The 25,385-nt window shown below is 40.1% G+C and overlaps 1 protein-coding gene across 3 annotated transcripts in view; it reads left to right on the plus strand.

The window, feature by feature from the left end:
- The window catches only part of GRIK2 (glutamate ionotropic receptor kainate type subunit 2), a 299,192-nt gene that overhangs the window by 163,904 nt on the left and 109,903 nt on the right, over positions 1-25,385 (plus strand). For all 3 annotated transcript variants that reach the window (XR_003753682.2, XM_029047234.2, XM_029047235.2), the window contains 2 exons: positions 20,670-20,813; positions 23,898-24,005. Coding sequence is in view for 2 of the 3 variants with exons in the window: in XM_029047234.2 (XP_028903067.1) it covers positions 20,670-20,813; positions 23,898-24,005 (252 nt within the window). In the remaining variant the exon portion in view is untranslated. The remainder of the gene's footprint in view (positions 1-20,669; positions 20,814-23,897; positions 24,006-25,385) is intronic.

The following is a 25,385-nucleotide window of genomic DNA, read 5'->3' on the forward strand; positions in this document are numbered from 1 at the left end:
ATTATGGGCAGAGAAGATGTCTGCTAATTCTGCTGTATTACATTCTTCCAACTGCTTAGGACAGTTCTCTGCACATAGTAAGCGCTCAATAAATACCATCGATTAGTTGATTGAAAAGAAGTAATGAACACATCTGAATTTACAATATCCCTCCACTCAGGGCTCTTCCAATTTCTTCCATTGTCCAAGGGAGAATTGACCCTTACAATTTGGGAGTTCAGAGGGATAGATGAGGAGTATTAATCTGTGATATGGCTAATGGAATTGGAATTCATTAAAAGCATCTCTCTCTGACAACCCTTTATTAGCTGCCAGCAATTAAATGTATTAAGATCTCTTGTTGAGTGCACTCTCCCAGCCGTGGAACCCTAAAGATGTATAGGTTATAATTACAATTATTCGTTCTCCTCATTGTCCTGCTGAGGAATGCACTGAAAATTCTCTCAGCCAGACTGCCAAGTTGGCTTGCTCTCCCTGGACTGCAGATGTCTAATTGCAGGCAACCATTTCATTTCAAATGGCTCATTAAAGTGCAAGCCATTTAGCACCCATACTGTGGATTTGCATCCATGATTATGAATTTCATTAGAAAATCTTTTCTATTCTTTGCCCTTAGGGTCAGCCCAAACCTCTCTGGTGGGTGGGTGGAAATCATTCAGCTCCATTCTCCACTTGGTATGTGTAGACTGTTGTAATAAAATGGTTCCTAGCTTAGTGCTTAGCTCAGTTCTTGGCAAAAAGTAAGCACTTTATAAATTCTACAATTACTAAGGTAAGTATTTGCTGACTTTTAGAAATATGGTACATTATAATTGATGTTAATTTCTTGATTTTATTTCTGTCCAGAAGGCAGTTTTCAGTGAAGTATGGCTCTTGGACTCTTGTGATTTATTTTAATATTGATCTCTCCCATTAGACTGTAAGTGCTTTGAGGGCAGGGATCATATCTACTTACTCTGCTGTACTCTTCCATGCCCTTAGTACAATTCCCAGCACAGAATGAGCACTCAATAAATATCACAGTCATTGATTGTGATAACAAGGGACTGCTGATGATGATATATTGGAGAGTTATAACATTTTATAGTATTTGTGAAGTGCTTACAATGTGCCAGGCACTGTTCTAAGTGCTGGGGTAGATACAAGGTAAATCAGATTAGACCACAACCCATGTTCCACATAGGGCTCACAGTCTTATTCCTCAGTTTACATATGAGGTATCAAAGGTGTAGAGAACTGAAGTGACTTGCCCAAGGACAAGTGGCAGAGCCAGGATTTGAACCCAGGTCCTTCTGACTCCCAGGCTCATGCTTCAACCACTAGGCGATAATGCTTCTGTTCACAGAGATTACCCTCAGAGAATAGGATGGGGAAAAAAAAACCCAGCATATTTTTGGCATAGGCAAGAAATTCAGCTTAGGTAAACACCATCAGTGTGATTTCTGTTGAAGACTAAATTAGAAACAGTCATGAATGAATAAGAAATTGGGGTCAGTAAGGGTAGAATAACCTCATCAATCCACCTACTCCCCATTCTCCCTTTCAGGCAGCCTTACAGACCACTGCTGCCCATCCTGCCATCCTTCTGATGCTTCCTGACATTTTCTGTTTGGTCCTCAAGATGTGGGCACTCAGGAGCAACCTGCCCTGGTCACGTCCCCAGAATCCATTGCTCCTGGTCTAGCATATCTCCACAAGTATGGCAGGGAATGTGTCTGTTGATTGTTACATTGTGCTCTCCCTAGCACTTAGTACAGTGCTCTGCACACAGTAAGTGCTCAATAAATACAATTGAATGAATGAATAAATGAATGACCTCTACTTAAAAGTCTTTGCCCTGTGTGCAGTCAGAGGGGATGAGAGGGATATAATTCCCCCTCTCCCTCCCTCCCTCCCTCTGGCCCTATTTACCCTGTCACAGGTTCCTGCCTCTTAGTCAGTGTACTATCTCAGGGAAGAGTTCACTGTCTGCAGCTCACTCCTCTATTCATTCATTCATTCATTCAATAGTATTTATTGAGCGCTTACTATGTGCAGAGCACTGTACTAAGCGCTTGGGATGAACAAGTCGGCAACAGGAGGAGCAGCGTGGCTGAGAGGAGCAGCGTGGCTCAGTGGCAAGAGCCCGGGCTTGGGAGTCAGAGGTCGTGGGTTCTAATCCCAGCTCCGCCACTTGGCTCAGTGGAAAGAACACGGGCTTTGGAGTCAGGGCTCATGAGTTCGAATCCCAGATCTGCCACTTGTCAGCTGTGTGACTGTGGGCAAGTCACTTAACTTCTCTGGGCCTCAGTTCCCTCATCTGTAAAATGGGGGTGAAGACTGTGAGCCCCACGTGGGACAACCTGATTCCCCTGTGTCTACCCCAGCGCTTAGAACAGTGCTCGGCACATAGTAAGCGCTTAACAAATACCAACAGATAGAGACAGTCCCTGCCGTTTGACGGGTTTACAGTCTAATCGAGGCTCATAGTCTCTTTCAGATTAATATCCTACCACCAGAATTAAAAAAATTACAGGGGCACTTGGGTGCAGGCATAGGGATTAACTCTGTGTCTCAGTGAGAGTATCATTTCAAATGATTGCATTACACATTAAAAATACTGCAGTTCATTATAATGATAAATACTCTTGCCTATAGTGTGGAAGTTTAAAATCAGTCCACCTTTAATTGGTAAGAAGCAGTGTGGCCTACTGGAAAATGCACATTCACAGGCCTGGGTTCTAATCCAAGCTCCCTCATTTACCTGCTGTGTGACCTTGGGCAAATCACTTTGCTTCTCTGGGCCTCAGTTTCCTCAATTGTAAATGGGTACATAATACCTGTTCTCCTTCCTATTTTGCCTGTGAGCTCCGTGTGGGACAGGAACCGTGCCCAACGTGATGAGCTTGTATCTACCCCAGCATTTAGAATAGTGCTTGACACAGAGTAAGTGCTTAACAAATACCATAATTGTTAATTATTACTATTTTAAAATTTGTGTGTCCTTACATTCTGATATTTGCTTGAAAATAACTACCTTGTGACTTCCTAATTTTATTCTAAGTCCCAGCTTCTGCTTTTATATTTTTTTATGGGATTAGAAATGAACACATTTTTATCAAAAAAAGCAAATTTATGATTCATCAGGCTCTTTCAGTTTTTAGTTTCATTGACTGATTTGGGTGTACAAATAGATCACCAATCTGAAAGGATGAATTTCCTTTTACTCAGCCTTGGAGGACTGTAATTCCTTGGTGGTTAAAAATTCAAAAATAGAACATAGCTTTTCAGCTTCACAAAGTGTGAAGAATGTAAGGGTGGTGTGAGAATCATTAAGGGTTTGCATTTACTACATTGGTTCTAAGATCATTCCATAGCAACTAGAACTTGTGTGCTAAACTTTAAAGTTATGGTTAGAAGGACTCCTCAGCAATGCTCCTCTGTTACCCAGAGCTTGTTGCTCATCTCTAAAGGGTAAACTTATTATGGCAGGGAATATGTCTGCTAGTTCTGTGGTACTCTTCCAAGTGCTTAATACAGTGCTCTGTACATTGTGTTCAATGATACCATTGACTAGTTGACAGAATGCATTTTTGTGAGAAAAATGGCTTTTTTCGAGGTAAGTTACAGGAGTTTTATTTAAAACAATACAGAATATTGGGAGATAGGTAACTTCTGTGTTACCTTTGGAATTAATGTGTTGCAATTTACTAATAGGTTTCTCCCATTAATGCCTAGACCAGGCATCAGAAAGGCACTCTTTCATGTTGTTATCGTCACAGAGTTCTCTGAGCAGCAGCAGAGATCTGCTGAAATGACTGTGTGTCCAAGGATTAAACTTCATAGCATTTACTATTGTCGCAAATAAAAAGAAGCACAAGAATACCAAAATGCCAGCATCCCTTTAAGATCTTTGGGTCATCTTACCATGGAGGAGAACCAGTCATCTGGCCTTGAGTCAGTCTACTATCCAGTATCAATAGCAAACTTGAAGGTAGCTTTCAGGGACTGACTCCCCTCCTCTGTGGTTCTGTGGATCGAATGCAGAGCTGAGTTCACATTCACTGGGAAAAGAAAGCGGTGGTTGGGGATCAAGTGGATTATGTGGGGAGGTGGCAGAGTATACTGGAGAAAAGCTCTAGGTTTGAGTGGCTTTGACAAAGGATTGGATTGATTTACATCAAAATGGTATCATCTCAGCGTGGCCTAATGAAAAGAGCATGGGCCTGGGAGTCAGAGGTCCTGAGTTCTAATTCTGACTCTGTCACTTGTCTGCCTTATGTGACCTTTGGAAGTACTTAACTTTTATGTGCCTCAGTTATCTTCCCTCCAATTTAGATTGTGAGCCCCATGTGGAAGAGGGACTGTGTCCCACTTGATTATCTTGTACCTACCCCAGTTCTTAGAACAGTGTTTGACACATAGGAAGAGTTTAACAAATACCACAATAGTAACAATTGTTATTACTATTAATATGCTGCATGCCAGTTTAGGGTGTGGGCATGTGAGTCCTCATGGGCCTCTAAATGTCCAAGATTCTGGAGTACCGCGCCTGGCCACTTACTTGGTGGAGAACTTGAGAAGTAAATGGCCTATCACACAGACTTATTGAAGTTTAAATGTGACAGCCTCTGTGTGTGTCTGTGTGTGTGTGTGTGTGTGTGCATGCGCGTACACACACAATGTCACAAAAGGGGAAAGGGGAAAAAAAATCAATCACTTTAAAATTAATTAAAACCAGGAAGATTTTCCACTACTGACAGGACACTCAGGATTAAAATAATTAAACAAGCTTTTGTGGCAAATGCAGTATTGATTGCTTACAAAGAGCAACCTGGAAAAACAGTGATGGAGATAAATGCCTTTTTGATCTGGCCAAAACCAAAAGGAACAGCTTTATTGGCAACATGACATTCAGGACCAAGGGTGAGGAAGAGACAGTAAGTGAAAATGCTGTATGTGTCCTCTTGACTCTGATGATCTCTGGTGTTCATCAAGTATTTTTGATAGAATGCTCTTGGTGAGGCAGCGTGGCCCTGAGGAAAGATTATAATCTTGGGACTGAGGAAGTCTAGGTTCTTATCCTGGCTCTGCCTGTTGCCTACTGTGTAACCTTGGGCAAACCACTTCTTTGTGCCTCAGTTTCTTCATGTAAAATGGGGATTAAAAATGTTTTTCCTCCATTTTAGTCTGCCCTTTGTGGGTCAGGGATTGTCTTCAACCTGATTATTCTGTATCAGTGCTTGGCACATAGCATTTAACAAATACATTATTGTTATTGTTATTATCATTAGGTATTATTTGTTTTTCCTAAAATCATGTGGGTTGGGCACTCACACCTACACAGACACAGAAGTCTTCCTTTACTGGCGTTACTGAGCTGTCACTAGAGCATAAGTAGGTAATTCAAAAAGAACCACATTTGTTCGAAATTTATTTTTGGGACAAAATCCATACTGTAATCTAGATTTTTAATGAATCAATACTAGTACAATGAACCTTAAATGGTCTTTGGATTTTCTACCGAGACTACCCTCACCTAACTCTGTTTGCAAGGTTTAAAAAGGCATCTGTAAAGCAGGAGTATGTTCAGAAGGAAACAAGATTAGGAAGATCAGTGAATTTTTAGTTTCCGTCAATATGTGCACCCAAGATGGATGGATGAGTAACAGAGTTGAGGGAAGGCAAGGTCACTTCATGTTCATTTTAACCTTGTGACAGTCATGGTTTAAATGAGAAAATCACTGTTCATTTATCCCAAATGGGTGTTTGGGACCACTTAAAATTACCCAGATGGTGAGTCTTGACAGTGCTCCTGTGGTCTCAGCAGGGGCCTCCAGGTAGGGATGGGTACAGGGACACGCCAACTTGTGGGAATCCTCCGTGACACCCCAAAATAACTCCCAGCTGAGCTTTCATCCTTCCCTTCTGAATTTAAGTACCAGGAGTTTTCCTCCTTTCTTTGTACAAGCTTGGGATTGTCTCATATAACTCTTCAATGGTCATCATCTTTACTTTTTCACAGTTGGAAGTCAGAACTGTTGAAAACCGATTAATTGGGTTTATTGAGTACTTACTGTGTGCAGAGAGCCCTGTACTAAGGGCTGGGGGAAAGTACAATATTACAGTTGGTAGACACGATCCCTGTCCATAAGGAGGTTGCAAGGGGCTGCTTGTTAAGCAATCAGTGCTACTTATTGAGCACTTACTTTTTGCAGAGCCCTGTACTAAGCACTTAGGAAGGTGCCAAGAGGGTGCTAAGATGTTTGTTACTGGCTTCAAGCACTGTCCCTTCAACTTTCTAGTCTTCTATCAGTCCTGGCCTATTTTATGTCTTTTTGGTCCCAAAGATCTTTTTCTGATGATGCGAGATTTGTTTAACAAATACTACAATGATGGTCATTCTTAATATTAATTATAAGCAGCACTCAGATGATTCAGTGCCTGAATATGTTCCTCATTCCTTGAACATAAGAATTCCTTTTATGTCATGGGAGATTTCCATGGACTGCATAATGTTCCAAAGTGAAAGTTGAATTGAGAAATGGGGGAATGTGTCAGGCGCCCTAACCGGAACCCAAGGCCCTTTTCCAGACCAAGACCAAACACTGGAGAGCTTGAAATTCTTTTGACTAAAGAACCACAGTTTTTAAAGTTAGACATGCCTCTGAGTTGACTTCAGGTGATCACAATTATTACTTATGCATTCCAGTGATAATATTTTCACACAGCACTGTGCTCTATGAATTTGGATTAAACCCTTATAAATATTTTATTTCTTCCAAAATGTTTGTAAGATTTTGTTTGGCAGGGAGTAGGGTTTGATGGAAAAAGCATGGACCTGAGAGTCAGAGATCTGAATTGTAATCCCAGCTCAGCCATTGGCCCACTGTGGAATCATGGGCAAGTCACTTAACCTCTCTGGGCCCCAGTATTCTCATAAGTAAAAAGAGGTAATAATATTTGCTTGGCCTCCCTCTTAAACTGTGAGCCCCATATGGGACTGGGACTGTCTCTGATTTGATTGTCTTGAATCCAGCCCGTTATGGCACAGTGGACCCTGGAGTCAGAAGGTAATGGATTCTAATCCTCATTCTGCCACTTGTCTGCTTTGTGACTTTAGGCAAGTCACTTCACTGTGGCTCAGTTACCTCATCTGTAAAATGGTGATTGAAACTGAGAGTCCCACATGGGACAGGGACTGTGTCCAACCTGATTTGCTTGTATCCACCCCATATCTTAATACAGTGCCTAGCACATAGTTAGCACTTAATAATAATGATGGTGTTTGTTAAGTGCTTACTATGTGCCAAACTCTGTTCTTAACAAATACCACAATTATTATTATTATTTATTATTAGCAAATAGCATGGTCAATAGAACAGTGCTTGGCACAAAGTAAGTGTTTAACAAATACCATTATTATTATTATTACTTGACCTATACTAAACACTTTATAAATATTATTATTATTATTACCACCTTAGTTTTAGAGACTGTACGGAGAGCTAGAGAGTCACAGGATTGATCTGCCCGGGATTAGATCAGGAGCATGGTGTGAAACACACCGATTGAGGCTGTGCAACCAGAAGGTTACTGTTCTCTGCAGAGAACAGGATTTCACATTTGTGTTGGGCACTGTATTTCTCAGATAAATCAATCAAAAGACCATGTTATTAAAGCCACCATGCTAATTACTTAGGCATCATGCCTAAAATCATTTAAAGAAAATATAATCCACAACCCTGTTCGAGAGTAATTTCTTCCGTCATCTGAATTGCATTTGCCATTCAGCTGGTAAATGTGTAGTGGGGGCTGGGACTAGAACAAATGTTAAGTCTGATTTGAAAAAATGTATTACTGACTGGCATTTTTTTAGTGTGTTTCATCTGAGGAATGAGGTTTATGAAACATTAATTACCCTAAGCAGAGTGTGCGGTGTAATTGTTCCCTATACAAGCAAGATGAAGTAAGGGAGATTTAAGTACCAGTCAGTCAGAGCACAGCCAAGGATTGAATTCAGTATACTAGGCTCCAGTTTCTGCCACTTAACAGGAGAAACAAATATTGATTAATGTTCACATTTCCCTTTATTCTTCCAACATAACTTCCCAATTAGACAACACAAACAATGCCTCAAACAAATAAGACATTGATCATATGAAATCATAATGATAGTATTTATTATGTGAATGCCCTGTGCTAAGCTCTAGGGCAGATACAGGCTACTATATTTATGGCATTTTATTTTAATGGTATTTAAGTGTCCGTGAGGATACAAGGTCTTGAGATCAAACCCAGTTCCTGACCCATGTGGGGCCCGAAGTCAATCATCTCCATTTTACAGATGGGGAAACTGAGGCCCCAAGAGGTTAAGTGAATGAATGAAGTGACTTGCACCAAGTCACACATTTGTCCAGAGGCAAAGCTACGACTAGGACCCAGGTTTTCGGACTCACAGGCAAGTGCTTTTTCCACCAATTTCCCAATTCTTGTGGAAAATGAGATAACTTACAGTTCTGAATGCTGAGGTGATCAACAATTTCAAGATGGGGTTCCTGCAGCTTTGCCATATTCCTTTGTTTTGGCTGGAATGCTTTTAGGGAATTAGAGGATGTCCTTCTGGTAGCTTGGATACAGTGCAGTGTGGTGTGGGAAGAAACATTTGTGCACATGTGTCGAGAGTTGGATATGGCTGAGACCCTGGGGAGAGCAATGCAAGAACGAACCCTCAGCATTAGAAGAGAACCGCATGTATTGCCCATTCTGTCAGGGGTATTGGTTAACACTGCTTTTGCCAGTTTAATAGTAACAATAATAATGTTGGTATTTGTTAAGCGCTTACTATGTGCAGAGCACTGTTCTAAGCGCTGGGGGAAATACAGGGTCATCAGGTTGTCCCACGTGAGGCTCCCAGTTAATCCCCATTTTACAGATGAGGTAACTGAGGCACAGAGAAGTTAAGTGACTTTCCCACAGTCACACAGCTGACAAGCAAGAGAGCCGGGAGTCGAACTCATGACCTCTGACTCTGAAGCCCAGGCTCTTTCCACTGAGCCATGCAGTGTATAGAATCATCCCAACCCTAGAAAGCTCAGATAGTTGTGAGTTGTTGAAAAAACTTTTGCCATTTGGAGTGAGTGGTAAGAGATAAGTGGTAAGAGGTTTAGTTTCTCTAACCAGTGACCTGTGGACACCAGGGAACATGTGTCTATGTGTGTGCACGTGCTCGTGCGTGTGAGAGAAACTAGAAGCAGCCTGGCTTAGTGGAAAGAGTACAGGCCTCGGAGTTAGAGGACGTAGGTTTTAATCCTGGCTCATCATTTGTCTGCTTTGTGGTGGGGGCAAGTCATTTCATACCTCTGGGCCTCAGTTCCTTTATTTGCAAAATGGGGATTCAGTACCATTTTCTCTCCTACTTAGACTGTGAACCCCATTTGGGACCTGATTATCTTGAATCTACTCCAGCACTTAGTAAGTGCTTAACAAATGCCATTATTATTATTACTATTATTACAGGGCTTGGCCCATAGTAATCCCTTAACAACAACAACAACAACAACAACAAAAAACCTAGAAGAAGCATTACCTAGTGGATAGAGTATGGGCCTTGGAGTCAAAAGAATCCCAGCCATGTAACTTTTCAGCTATGTGAACTTGGTCTATTCACTTAACCCCCATTTTTCAGATAACAGACATCGAGAAGTTAAGACTGTGAGCCCCATGTGGGACATGGACTGTGTCTAAACGGATTCGCTTTTTCTATCCCAGCACTTAGTATAATGCTTGGCACAGAGCAAGGACTTAACCAATGCCATAAAACCTATTATTAATATAACAATAATAATGATATTATTTATCAGTAACTCTCACTGAAATGCTTTTTTCCTAGCAAGTATAAAAATCTTCTCTCTGCCCATCCTCATCATTTTTCTCTTGTGCACATTCATGGTGTATTGTTCTCAGTTATTTTCACCACTGAAAAATCTCCCCTCGTAGTGACTAGCATATAAAGGCCGGAAATCCAGTGATTACCCTTCCATTGGGAGCTGATTTCCTTTTGGCTGCTGAAGTTAAAAGATGGGGAAGCGAGCCCTTGGTTTGTGGAATGTCAATCTGAAACAAGGGGAAGAAAAACATTTGAAAGCCAAATGATGTCAAGTTGTCTTCGGTTATTGAATTTCTGCCACCTTGAATCAGAGTACTTTAAAAATCACCTCAATGCATCATCCTCAAATAGAAATGCTATGGTGAATGTCGTTATTTTGCAAAGGGAGTCCTGGGGTTTAGGCCAGTATTTCAACATGTTTCTTCCTAAAAAACATTGAATTGGTTTCCAAGGAAATATGAAACCTGTTAGGCTGTGCGCTCCTTGAGGGTAAGGCTTGCTTCTACTATTGCACTCTCTCAAGTGCTTAGTACTGTGCTGTTCAAAAAGTAAGTGTTCAATAAATATTATTGATTAATGACATAAGAAATGACATACAATTCAAAAATCCTAAGTCAAGGTGTTTAAAACAAACCTTCGGAGCAGAATTTCCCAATTTGCAGTTTTTAATGGAGCAAGCAAACTTTTTTTGAAATGCAAGTATATAAACAACTCAAGATGTTCAGCTTCCAAGATGAAAGGAGCATTATCTGACAACACCTAGTGGTCTATTCTACATGTCCTGTTATAACGTGGTGATGGCTTTCTTGTGCGGCGTGGCTCAGTGGAAAGAGCACGGGCGTGGGATTCAGAGGTCATGAGTTCTAATCCCAACTCCGCCGCTTGTCAGCTGTGTGACTTTGGGCAAGTCACTTAACTTCTCTGGGCCTCAGTTACCTCATCTGGAGAATGGGAATTAAGACTGTGAGCCCCACGTGGGACAACTTGATTACCTTGTATCCTCCCCAGCACTTAGAACAGTGCTTTGCACATAGTAAGCACTTAAATGCCATTATTTTTTTTGTGTGTGAAACCTTGCATTAAGAAAAAGTACTGTAGCACTCACCCATTTGATGCCACATGCATCAGTCAGTCAATGATATTATTTAGTCATTAATTTTAACGGTATTTGTTAAGCTCTATGTGCCAGGCACTGTACTAATTGATGGAGTAGATAGATGCTAATCAAGTTGAACACAGTCCCTGTCTCACATGGGGTTCACAGTCTTAATCCCCATTTTACAGATGTGGTAACTAAGGCATGGAGAGGTTGTGACTAGCCCAAGTCACAGAAGACAAGTGGTAGAGCAGAGATTAGAACCGAGGTCTTTCTGACTCCTAGTTCCTATCCAGTAGACCGTGCTGCTTCTTACCGAGTACTTACTGTGTGCAGACCACTCTACTAAGTGCTTGACAATGTACAATCCCACAGAGTTGGTAGATACAGTCCCTGCCCACAAGGAGTTTACAGTCTCCAGTTTACAGTGCATTCTGGTACTGTAGCATCCTGAGCCCAGAATGGCCCGTGCAGTGGTAGGAACAGTTCTCACTTCCCTCACTGTTTTAGCTAAAATGCATAGTGAAAACCCATGCTTTGCAGAACTGAGCATAATTTCCATCTATTCTCATCACCCTTAGGAGGTCCTGAGCCCATAGCTTCCTCTTTCCCCACACATCTGGAGGTTCCTGGGCCAATGATGACAGTGACTAAGTTAGGTTTGAAAGAACCTGACCCCGAAAAAAGCCACTTCTATTTAAATTCTGACTTCGGTACTTCTATGGGAAAGCAGTGAGCAACATATACTTCTGACCTTAGTCTGTGGCTCTTTTCAAATGTTTAAACATTGACTCAGTAAACACCATTTCTCTTCCTATAATATTTGATCCTTAACTAGACTATAAAGTCTCTTATTCATCATGTTGACCAGCCCCATGAAAGCTGAATTTTCCTCCTGAAATTTGGCATTCCCCCTTGAAATAAGTCCTAGGAAGAAAAGCATGCCCTTTCATAGTGTAGTTTTATGATGAGTCTAGTACACCAACTCCAAAATTGATTTTGTTCAGTGCAGTCACCAGAAATGTAATTTCGATACATGTAATGTGTATTTGAATAATAAATGCAAGTGTTCCTCTGGCAGTAAGAGCTAGTAGTGTTTTGTTAATTTTTAAAAGGATGATTATGCCTCTTAAAGATGTCAAATGTGTTGTATAAGCTTTTTGGAACTCTATAATGTGGAAGTTAAAATTACTGCTTTTTTTTTTTTAACTTACACCAAATCCTATTATATAGTGATTAATATCCATTTGAAATACTATATACTTTTAACAATAGTTTATGTATAATAATATTATTTGGTGTTTACTAAGTGCCAAAACTGTGAAAGCTGTAGTAGATACAAGGTAATTGGATCAGATGTGGTTCTTCAAGTCTCACTGTTAAAAGAGAGGAAGTAGAGCAGGTATCTTAACCTCTCTGAGCTTGTTTACTCATTTTTAAATTGGGAAAAGTGACTTCTAAAATCACACAGTAGCTACTGAAAGAGCTGGGATAAGAACCTAGGACTTTCTGATTTCCAAGGGCTGTATACTTGTAGCACATCAGAAAAAGAAGTGCACATCATAGTTGATTGATAATTCATATATTTCTCCCCAATGGATAGTCTTCCATTGGTACAAACAAAATCTCTACTGTTTGTTAATATGCCCCAGGTGGAATTAGGAATATGTCTGGAATGAGAGAACACCAATTTTAGTAAGCATACAATGCAATTTAACAGTTCATAAAACTGTAAAATTTAATCAGCAAAATAGGGTTTTGGGGGAGATTGTGGGATGTGTGACTAGGGAAAATGCAGTGGATGTTCTTTTACCTGATGAAATGGGGGAATCGGTTTTTTCCCTGTTATTTCTTGTTCATTTTATTCCTCTGCTGTAATGATCTTAAAGATTTAAGCAGAAGAATTATACTGGAGAGCTGCACATGGCTGTAACTGTCAAAGTTCCAAATGAGGAGATTATCTTCCTGAAGTTTATTTAGTAGTGTTCTTGGATTATGGATAAACTAGTACTTGTAAGACATTTAAACTATAAATAATTAAAAGGAACAAGAACTGATGGAATTCTACTTTTTCTTGTCAGTCAGAATTGCTTAGGAAAAACTAGATGATGGTTGTCATTGTTGTTGCTTCTGATGGCATGTTACTTTGGCATATCAAGTAGCATATTACTGTTCTCCCTGTACTGGCTGTTCTCTTTCCTGGATCACCTGTCTGGGGATTGTTTCCTTGAGCTTTAACTGGCAGAGTAAAATCCCAAATTTCATTCCACATGAATATACATTTCATATCCTTTCTCTGGTTCTGAAAAAAGTAGCTCTAGTTCTGAGAAATTAATGGGTTGGGGAAAGGGATTCTGGGGTGTCCCAAAGGATTCCATAGCAGAGATGCAGGATTTTCTTTCTTACTTTGGTATCCACGTGATGTCTTGTTCTTCATCTCATCAGATCACGGTCACACCATCATCCTCATCTGAATCATCTTCATCCATGTGTGTTGAGCACCCCCTGTGGTCAGAGCCCGGTACCAGGCCCGATGTGGGGTCCCAAAGAAGATCTGGTTTCTGCTCTCGAGTTGCTTCAAGAGCATGCAAGTTTGAACCTCCCCCACCCCCAAAGTTGCTGATTGCAGAGCGGAAAAGGCCATTAGGTCAATCCACCTGATGTGTGAGAGCAGATGAAAGGTATATCTTTACTGGATCTTTCCAAATCAGTCACAACCTTAATTAATTTTTCTTCTTCTCTACGTGCCTGATAGAAATTTTTGGAGAATTCCTATTCTTTTCACAATATCCTGCTGATGACAACAAAAACGTTTAGGATCAATAGGAGGGGAGGCACATCCCTGTTCAGCTCTGACTGATGCTGCTGAGTCATGGCCGAACAGTCAGTCTGTCAGTGGCATTTATTGAGTGCTTACTGTGTGCAGAGCACAACAATGTAACAGACTCATTCCCTGCCCACAATGAGTTTACAGTCTAGAGGCACCTGAGAATCAGAGGACCTAGATTCTAATTCCGGCTCTGCCATTTGCTGCGTGAACTTGGGCAAGTCACTTAAATTCTCTGTGCCTCAGTTACCTCATCTATAATATGGGGAACACAGCAGACAAATGGTGAAACTGGGATTAGAACCCAGGTCTTACGTCTATGCTGTTTTCACTAGCCCACATCGCTTCTCATTACATTCTCTCTGAAAAATGTGCATTCAAAACAAAGTGTTATGGCAAAACTGAATGTTCTTTGAATTTCTTCAACCTAGTTTCAAGTTTGATGCTATGTCGACCACATGCTCGGTCCACTAATATCATATCAGTTTGGTGTTCTTTCTCCTTCAGTCTATTTTCTGAATGCTGGAGATTTTGAGCTTTGTGTTTTTGATGAAAATCAATGAAAATACTCATATGTCATGTTGAAGTCCAGCCTCAAACAGTGCAGTGTAGCTTATGGTCTGCTGGGAAATCACTGCAGCAGACCAACCAGACTGGTAAGCAATGATGGAGAGAGGGCTGACTCACCATGAGCAAAAGCTTTGTGGTGATAGGGTTGGAAGGAGGTAGAGTCTAAAATAGAGACAGGATCACTGTGAGTCAAACCTAGTAGCACAGTGAGTATCTGTCCTCATATGTCATGTCAGTCCTTATTTGGAAACAATGAAGAGGGGTGATAGATCCCTTATTGATATTTTCAGCAACATTTGCACCCATGTTAGCACCTCCCCACCTGTAGTGCTATCTTTAATCGGGGACGGTTATTCTTCCATTTAAAAGTAATTTCATATATAGTGAAAATGTGAAAAAGTGTATTATGATTTTTCTACTTCTACATTGTTTTTATGCCTTTTTAATGATTAGTAATTATGGTGTTTGTTAATTGCTTACTGTGTTCTAGGTACTGTTGTAAGCACTGGGGTAGTTACAAGATAACCAGGTTGGATACAGTCCCTGTCCCCCACATAGGGCTAACACTCTTAATCCCCATTTTACAGATGAGGGATTGAGGCACAGAGAAGTTAAGTGACTTGCACAAGGTAACAGAGCAGACAAGTGGAGGAGCTGTGATTAGAACCCATGACCTGACTTCCAGGCCTGTTCTCTATCCACTAGGCCATACTTTTCTACTGTTGTTCTACTGTACAGATGAGGAAATTACATGAAGATGGGAGAAGTATGTGATTATGTCACTGCCTGCAGCACACTGACTGTAGGGTTTAGTGGGAAAATCAGTATTTGAATGCATGATTCCATGATTTCCCATCTGCTACTCTTTAAGTCATAATCTTCCCTGTTTGCACCATATGATTTCACATGCCCCCACTCTTGCACCACACAGAACTTCAGATCATCAAACCAAAAATCTATATTAATGCATTTTTTAAGTTACAGTAGAAATAATATTGATGGATTTGGAAAAAAAATATGAAGCTAATTTCTCCAAGCTCTGAGTTCCAAGGTAATTGGATTTATTGGAGACCTGCTGGAAGTGTAAAGAATACTTCCCCTCCAGATCGACTGCTCTTTAAATCAATCATGGTTCCAAATGAAGTTAAAAGCAGACAAGACCTAACAGGACCTAAATTATTAAGGCAATCGGTCCCAGGAATGGGAAGTGTATTAACACTTTCGTCAATAAAGGTAATGTACTGCAGAGATTTTTGCAAGTGCCTCCTGAAACATCTTTAAGAGAGGATGATAAGTAACTCAATCAGCTAGTCTTAGTGAAAAATCTAATTTGGCAAAATAATAAGTCTATTGATAAGGTAAAACTTTCATTTGAAAACTGATTGCCATTTTTACCTGCTTCTTAAACTGTCATTCAGTGATTTGGGTTTCAGCAATGAAGTTCTCAACATGAGGTTTGAATAACATTTAAGTACCTAAGAATTTATGCCTGAATGTCTAAAGAAGTTTGGAAAGTCCAGCAGTTAAAAAAAAGGGATTTTTTTTGGCCTGAGGAATGGTTGCATTTGGAGATTTCTAATGGAAAAAGAAAACACATTTGAAAGCATGAATTCGGAATTAATTTAATTTGTGAGGCTGTAAAGCAGAATAGCTATTTTGACTAGCTATATAGAGGAGCTATATCTCCTTGGAATTAGTACTGGATCATTAGAGACTCCTAAAATGGAAATACTTGAAACAGTAATGGGCAGGATAGACCTATCTGTAACAGAAGAAGATGCAGATCAGATCACCTTGAGAGGGACCCCTCATTGATACTACCCAGAACCCTTTTCTGTTCTCTGCTTCTCCTCAGCATTAAAAATACTGTCCCATCTGATGGGAAATATTTTAAACCAAAGCAAAGTTGCATCCTTGAAAAAAAAATGAAACACCTGAGGACTCAAGAAAACAAAATTGGTCCAAAAGAAAAAATCGAGCTGTTCTCAGAATCCTGGGAAGACACTGTGAAGGAGCTCAAAAAATACAAATGATGACATTACAATCACATATTATATATCTTTTGATTTTTATATATACTGGTTGGGATGGAATGATGAATAATCTCACCAGAGGGAAGAGAACAAACCATTCTAAGCTCATGAAGCAACTACTACATTTTCCTAAATGTTTTTAAAAATAGAGACAATGGAAGTTGAAGTGGTGGGAATGATTTTCTTTTTAATTTGGTGAATTCTGTGTAGAACAGGGACTTATCTGGTGTGCACCACAGTGTTTAGTACGGTGCTTAAAACACACAGTGAGTGCTTAACAGAGACCCACTTATTATCATTGGCATCTAAAGCATCAGTTGGAGGGACAGGTTTTCTTAAAACTATAACTTGTATCTAACAAATATTTTATGTAATTGTAAGCTCCTTTGACTGTAAACTACTTGAGGGCAGGGATCATGTCTACTTACTGTACTCAAATGCTTCATGTAGCACAGTGTACACACTAAGCAATTAATAAGTGCCATTGATTAATTCATTATAAATAGACTGTGCTGTCCTGACACCAAATCTATCCAACTGCCTTTAAACTGGTTGAAAGCAGAAACAATTTCTAATCCTCATCATCAAAGGTGGCTCTGTACCTCAGAGATCAGAGCACTGGTCATGTAAACTAGGGGTCATGAGTTTATATCTTGCTGGGGCCTCCATAGAGACCCCAGCAAGAACATGGACCTGAGAGTCAGAGGACCTGGGTTCTAATCCCGTTTCTGACACTTGTCTTCTATGTGATCTTGGGCAAGTCACTTAACTTCTCTGGGCTTCAGTTACTTTATCTGTAAAATGGGGATTAAGACAGTGAGTCCTATGTGGGTCAGGGACTGGTCCAACCTCTTATATCTATCCCAACGTCTAGGACAGTGCTTGGCACATAGTAAGCGTTTAACAAATACTATTAATAAAATAGTATTTTCACACCTACTGTTAGTCATGATACTAAGTGTCGGGAGAGCAAACCAGGGTTGATTTTCAAATTCTTTGCATTCCAGCATCTTACAGTTTAACTGGGAAGAAAGGAAGACAGTTTATTTACAAACAGAGTGGAAGGAAGACCAATCATATAACAAGAAGTAGTATACATGTATCAGGATAAAAGAATTGAATAAATAATTATTTGTGTATATAAAAACATAAGAAAGTGCTAAGGATAAAATATACAAATGCTAATAATATTTATGGCATTTGATAAGTGCTTACTGTGTGCCAAGCACTCTACTAAGCACTGGGGTAGATACAAGACATTCAAGGAGGACACAGTTCCATTTCCACAGTGAGCTCACAGTCTAAATAGAGAGAATAGGATTTGACCCCCATTTTACAGATGAGGAGACTGAGGCACAGAGAAGTGACTTGCCCATGTCACAGCAGACAAGTGGCAGAGTCAGGATTAGAACCCAGGTCCTCTGGTTCCCAGGCCTGTATTCTTTCCATTAGGCCAAACTGCTTCAAGTAGTGTTAAGTTGATTCAACAGATGGCATGAATTAATCGGGGAAGGCTTCTTGGAGGAGATAGGGCTTTGTCAAGTTGGAATGCCCAATGTGATTCAGCAGTCACTTGGACTGTCAGTGAATGTCTATTGTGGTTGAAGATGATGATTTTTCTGTTTGCAAGTTCAAAGGTAGTGTATCACAATATCAGTATTGGAGAAACTTCATTAAAGATTGTGGAGAGTGACCAGATACATTATAGAGTCAGGAAATATTTGAATATGTACAATTTGTGCTCAGCTCAATTAACTGAAAAGGTTGGGGAGAGGGGGCGTGGAGAGAAACAAAAGATACTGTCATATGGCTTTGCAAAGCATAAAGGCTCCAGGCATCTACAAAGAAATAAATGAGCCCGGTATGTGGACTCTAGGAGGTTATGTGTAATTGGAAATTTCCAAGCAGCACATCCAGGCAAATAGTTTGCCCACAGGATTTTAAGATGGGATTGAAGATATATACCATTGTGAGAAACTTCTCACATTTTTCAGTTTTCTGTTTTTTTCAAGTATTTCATGTCCAGTTTTTTAGTTGTTTTTTTTTTTTAACTATCTATAACTGTGTTGTGAGGACTCCTTAAGGAGACTAAATTGATTTTAAAAAAATGTTCAGATACATTAGTAATTACATCCAGGGAGAGACATTTCATCTGGGAAGTGGAGAGTTCACCTGGAGATGTGCTATGCATGTGTGCTGTAGAGGGCTCAAACTGTTATTTCTTCATGAGCATTAGAATTTCTTTTTCTAGGCAATTTATTTGTGATTCTCAGTGGAATGGAAATATTTTGCTTGAGAGAGCTTTTTGTGGTAAAAATGAGTTGGAAACTTAAAGTTTCTCTATTTACATCCCCTCACTATCAGAAGTCTTTTGGAATTTCATTCCTAAACAAAAACTTTGGATTCTCTAATTATAAAATGCAAGATCTAGGAAGTAAAATGAGAATCTGAATACATTTATACTGCTTCCTGCAGTAGTTTTTGTCTGTTTGCCTCCCCCATTAGACTAAAGGTCATGTGACTTGCCTCTTGCCTCTGTTCTACACACACACACACGTTTAATACAGTGCTTAGCCTTAAGTAGGTGTTCAAGAAATGCTAGTGATTGGTTGATTTTGGTTCTGGTGGAACTGTAATTCCTGATAAATCCCACTTGTTCCAGACTCTCTCTCAGTTCCTACTGCATCAAAATCCCTGTCCTCGCTCTTATCTATATACTGGTACTATGCAGAATTTTCAAGAGCACCAAATTGGAGTTCCTGGGCTCCAGTCTCCTGCCTCCAAGATTTCATTTGGTTTCTGGGACCTCCTTTCTTCTATGGCATTGGTACCAATATGTATCCTGACAACCAGTTTCTCCCCGTCCCCATTCCATGAGCTTCATCCCTTACCTCTGCTCTCTCCCCCATACATTGTCATTAGGTGGCTTTTCTGGGTGGCACAATCCTGATTGTGTGTACCTAAAAATCAAAATTTCTCACTATCACTGAATGAGTCCTAGGAGGGTGGAAATCATGTGACAAAAGTCAGCTACTGAATGTAAAATAGAGTTTGAAAACCTAGGCTTTATTTCCAGAAGGCATCTGAAAATAGATCGTAAATTCCTTGAGGGCAGGGATTGTGCCTACCAACTCCATTGTATTCTTGTCTTCAAGTGCTTAGTATATCGCTTTCCACATCCTAACCACTCATTAAGTACCATTGATTGACTGATTGAAGCATTAAAAAAGATACTTTTATTTTCTACAGAGGCATTTGGTTGGCTTTGTGGCAGAAAAAGGACTTCCAAACTTTAGGTTGTAAAGCACATTGAGATTCATTTTCATGAAATAGTGTATGTGTTCATTTTGCATTGTTTGGATGGTGACAGACACTGTAATCTCCAGGGTTTCTGCCTATAAGGAAGCTCATTTCACAGCTCGCTAATTATGTGGATGAAAGGGGGAATAGGTCTTTTTTCTCTAAGCTCTGCGAACAGATGGTACAAAGTTCACAGCCAGCAGCTGAACCTGGAGGCCTTCTCGGTTGAGTTAGAGTAGTTTGCGCCCATTTGTCAAATGTACCAACGGTTGTGGACTGATGACTTGGACACGATTCACTCTAAATGACTCTTGTTCTCTCCTAAAAAGGATATTCACTTGCATGGACCAGAAATGCATTAGAATTCATAGTCCTTTTAATTAAATTATCTCTTATTTATTTGGAAAATGTGAACAACTGTCGGGTGGATTAAGGTGGTTTCATGAATGGAAATTACTAAATATACCATGACTTGAAAATACAACTCATAGATGGATTGATGATTTTTAAATAATGAGTGGAGGAAAATGCCAATTTTCTTCTTAACGGGTTCTTATATGAGGATTCTTCTAATCTCTTGCACGAGAGAACTGTATGCTTATTGGCTTTTAAATGCACAGTGCGATTTGTGTACCCCTCAAAGTACTTTCAGACTATGTATCATTTTTATGTACATACAAAATATATAGGTTTGCAGGCTGGCCAAAAAAACAGAGGTATAGATAAATGGTTTCCCATACCAAGTTGTTAAAAAAAAAGATAAGGAAAAAAAAGAGCTGCTAGTCTAACCTCCCGCTAATGGGTGAGTTTGATAAATCCGTACTCTCCTATGGTTCTCATCCCTCCCCCATCTCAACCCTCATGAAGAAGAGCAAATAATATATATATACATCCCCTGTATTCCTCTGACCTTTCCTCTGGACTGTCATATGCCGCCATATGGTACTCACTTAAGTGGTCTTTTTCTCGTTTCAGACGGATGCGGCTTTAATGTACGATGCTGTTCACGTGGTCTCCGTGGCCGTCCAACAGTTTCCACAGATGACTGTCAGCTCATTACAGTGTAATCGGCACAAACCCTGGCGGTTTGGGACGCGCTTCATGAGCCTCATTAAAGAAGTATGTCACTAATTAACGAAACACCTTCCGGCCAGCCTTTCCCCTCCCCAATCTGGTTCGAATCCCCATGACATTTTATTTTAGCAAGTGGGACTTCTCTTCTTGTTCCCGCTGTAACAGTACACACAGCCTTTCCATTTGGATATTGTTGCTTGTGCCCTGTTTTGAACAGTGAACAGACAGCAAAACACAAAAGGGTGGGGAAAAACACATCTTAAATAAATGGGATGTTTTGGTGACAAATCTTCCTCAGAACATCTGTGATGGTGTAAACAAACTGAGTGGAAAATGTGTGAACTACCAGAGCTTTATTCTATGTGAGGTTTTTTTGGCTCTGCTCTCTCTAGCTTTGTATTTGTTGTTTTAATTTTGTGGAGCCTTAGTTGTTACCAATTGGTATTCTTGGCACTTAAACTTGTAAACTGTGTTTTCACATTGATATCATTTTTCTTGTTTTAAAATTAAATTTAGTGTGTTGCTATGAATAATTTAGGCTTATGAGTGCCCTTAACGGAAGTATTCAAATCTATTGCCTGATAGTCTCTGGATATACCTGTCCCATTTTAGACTGTGGAACAGGGACTCTGGCTTAGAGAAGCAGCGTGGCTCAGTGGAAAGAGCATGGGCTTTGGAGTCGGGTCATGAGTTTGAATCCCAGCTCAGCTGTGTGACTGTGGACAAGTCACTTAATAATAATAATAATAATAATGTTGGTATTTGTTAAGCACTTACTATGTGTAGAGCACTGTTCTAAGCGCTGGGGTAGACACAGGGGAATCAGGTTGTCCCACGTGGGATTCACAGTCTTCATCCCCATTTTACAGATGAGGTTACTGAGGCACAGAGAAGTTAAGTGACTTGCCCACAGTCACACAGCTGACAAGTGGCAGAGCCAGGATTCGAACCCATGACCTCTGACTCCAAAGCCCGGGCTCTTTCCACTGAGCCACGCTGCTTAACTTCTCTGTGCCTCAGTTACCTCATCTGTAAAATGGGGATTAAGACTGTGAGCCCCACATGGGACAACCTGATTCCCCTGTGCCTACCCCAGCGCTTAGAACAGTGCTCTGCACATAGGAAGCACTTAACAAATACCAACATTATTATTGTCTTTCCCTTTTCAGTGCCCAGCACAGTGAATTCCACTATCATTCATATTATTTTAAAGCATGATCCAGGGTCAGAAGGAAGAGTTTTTGCATGCACACAGCATTGAACACATTGTGAGTTTCATGTAATGTAAGCTTCATTTAGAAATAGAAGCACACTTTCTAGGAGAATGGGCTGGACTACTCTACACTGTGATATCGTTGTGGGAAGGGAATGTCACTGTTTATTGTTTTATTGTACTTTCCCAAACGCTTAGTACAGTGCTCTGCACACAGTAAGAACTCAATAAATACAGTTGAATGAATGAATGAATGAACATTTATTTAACACAGATCCAGTCTAGCCAATTCTCTGATAAGCAGGGGTTATTGGAGAACCTTGCCTGAAGAAAACCTTGTGTTTTGAGTATTAATGCCTCCCCAATGCTGAATGCAAGCTCACACCATTTTTTTGATGTCACATCACCTCTGCTCAGACAGACACATGCTACTGGAAGATTTGTCCCTACTTCCCCACAGAATGTTATCCAAAACACATTTTGAAAAGACATGCTATGGACAAATTGTACTTTGTAAAGATCTCTACAATGACCCTACACCAGTACAACCAGTCCTAAATTCACCTTTAAGAAAAAATAATCCCATTCTCTTTATAAATCATTAGATTGTAAACTCCTTGAGGGCAGAGATTATGCCTACCAAGTCTGTTGTACTCTTCTAAGCACTGAGTTCAATGGTCTATGTGCAGTAAATGTTCAATAAATACCTCTTATTGATTGATTTGATAGACCAACTAAGCCATTTGCCCAATGTAGAGAAGCAGCATGGCCTAGTGGAAAGAGTAAGAGCCTGGGAGTCAGAGGACTGAGCTCTAATCCCAGCTTTACCACTCTTCTGCTGTGTGACCTTAGGCAAGTCACTTAACATCTCTGTGTCTCAGTTACCTCATCTGCAAAATGGGGATTCAGTACCTGGTCTTCCCTCCTTCTGTGATTGTGAGCCCATGTGGGACCTGATTATCTTATATCTACCCCAGCACTCAATACTGTGCTTGGCACAGAGTAAGCCCTGAACAAACTTTACAATTATTTGAAGGGAAGCAGCGTGGCTCAGTGTAAAAGAGCCTGGGCTTCGGAGTCAGAGGTCATGAGTTCGACTCCCGGCTCTCTCGCTTGTCAGCTGTGTGACTGTGGGCGAGTCACTTCACTTCTCTGTGCCTCAGTTCCCTCATCTGTAAAATGGGGATTAACTGTGAGCCTCACGTGGGACGACCTGATGACCCTGTATCTCCCCCAGCGCTTAGAACAGTGCTCGGCACATAGTAAGCGCTTAACAAATACCAACATTATTATTATTATTATTAATTATTATTATTATTAGCCTTCCAATAAACCAGGATGGAGTGAGGAGAAAATTTACCTGGGGGAAAAGTTTGGTGGCAGGTTTGTTATTCCTGTGGGTAGATGGTTCTTAGAGGAAAACTGGAGTTTTATCCTTAAAGGTCAAGTCCTGTAAATGCATTTTGGGGTTCTTTGATAGTTGTTTCTTCAATGTCATGGACTTAGGTTCTTACTTGACTCTTGTGAGTTATTACTTTGCAGGAGAATGAATTAATGTTTTAAAAAGAGGCTTATTCCCTGAAACCTTGTAAGACTAGTACTTAGTTTTGGGAATATATTGGAAACCAGTGGGAAAATGTCACTTTGTTGTACTTGTACAAGTGATGTTTGGGGTGGGGTTTTTTTGTAGTTGTTGTTAAGATGGCTGGGCTTTAAGAAAATTATATGAAGATTAAAAAAGAGGTTCAATTATCCAAACACTGGGAATTTCACGGGAGAACCAAATTTTTTTTTAATTAGCCACAAGGTAAATTATTAAAACTCAGTGAATTATTAATGTTTCATTTGAACAGAAATGAATGTGTTCATTCTCTTCCCTTATTCTTGGAAATTATCTTTTTCTTTTCTTTTCTCAGGCCCATTGGGAAGGCCTCACAGGCAGAATAACTTTCAACAAATCCAATGGTTTGCGGACGGACTTTGATTTAGATGTAATCAGCCTCAAGGAGGAGGGTCTCGAAAAGGTAACTGAGGTTCTTTGCCTATTTATCTGAAGCTCTAAAATGATTCTAACCCTTTCTTAAATGAGAAAGCTGTTCAGCCAGCATTCTGGTCACCTCTTATCAAATCTAGGGACTATCTCAAACTCTCATGAAGAAAGGTTCAATTTAATGAAAAACACAACAAAATGGCTCTTTGGTTTATGATGTTTAAGTTAGCGAACTGACAAGAACAAGATACATAGCTTCCCACAAAATCAGCTCAAATACTTGCAAAATGTTTATCTGCTGATTTTGAGATTATGGCACCTTGATTAGACTGAGGTTCACGTTACCATTATAATAGGTTATAGTGAAATAGATACGATTATAATAGATATTTGCACAGATATGTCATGAGCCTGTGGGAGGTGTCGTGATCCAGGGAAAAATAAGAAAGCATTTTTCCATTATTAGACAATTAATAAATAAGAATTGTGATAAGTACTCACTGTATGTCAAGCTCTCTTTTAAGTGTTGGAGTAGATACAAGTTATTCCAGTTGTAAACAGTCTTCATGGGCCACTCAGTTTAAGGCTTGTAGTTGTAATTATTCAGTCAATCAGTGGTATTTATTGAATGCTTACTATTTGCAGAGTACTAACATTATTTGCCAATTCAGCACCTCAGATGATTTAACAAAGGTCAGTTTGGTGTAAATTGAAAACATTTCAGTTTTCTAAAACACTGTGCGGTGGAAGATTTGATTCCTTATCGAAAGGAGGAAGCCAAATGTAGGGTGACTAGTGTGCTTGTGGGCATTGACAGCGTGTATGTTGGCTGCTTGAATATAATTCTAATGGTGTTCAAAATGCACTCAGTTAAACAGTTTTCTAAGGTGTTAAAAAAAATCACAACTCTCAAGCCACCCTATTCTCCTAAATTGCGGGTGTTACATTCTTGCAAAAAACATACATTACAGATATCTTGTGCTGCAGGGTTCACCATGTCTGATGCTGACCTACAGGCCCAAACCCATTTCTTCACCATTTCTCCTAATGTGAGGTTCTTTATTCAAACAGGCTTGCACTGTTGGAAGAACATTCCCTTACTCCCTGACAGGTGTTCTGGCCAAAGCGTGGAGTGAAAACACGTGTTCTGGCAGAACTGTGGTTCTTAACTTGGTGGATGAAGGAAGGAAAAATGATAATTGGTAAAGAAACATTTTATCTGAAGGGATCAGAGGACTCACCAGGAATCTGAAAATGTGGAAGATCTTTGGTTGTTGTGAACAGTGAACTACTGCGGTTTAACCTTCTACTCCCTCTGCCATCCCCCCTTTACCTCTCCGCAGCTAAAGCCTCATTTTCCCCTTTTCCCTCTGCTCCTCCACCTCTCCCTTCCCATCCCCACAGCACTGTACCC

This window comes from Ornithorhynchus anatinus, chromosome 19, assembly GCF_004115215.2.
Source record: "Ornithorhynchus anatinus isolate Pmale09 chromosome 19, mOrnAna1.pri.v4, whole genome shotgun sequence".
NCBI classification, from domain to species: domain Eukaryota; kingdom Metazoa; phylum Chordata; class Mammalia; order Monotremata; family Ornithorhynchidae; genus Ornithorhynchus; species Ornithorhynchus anatinus.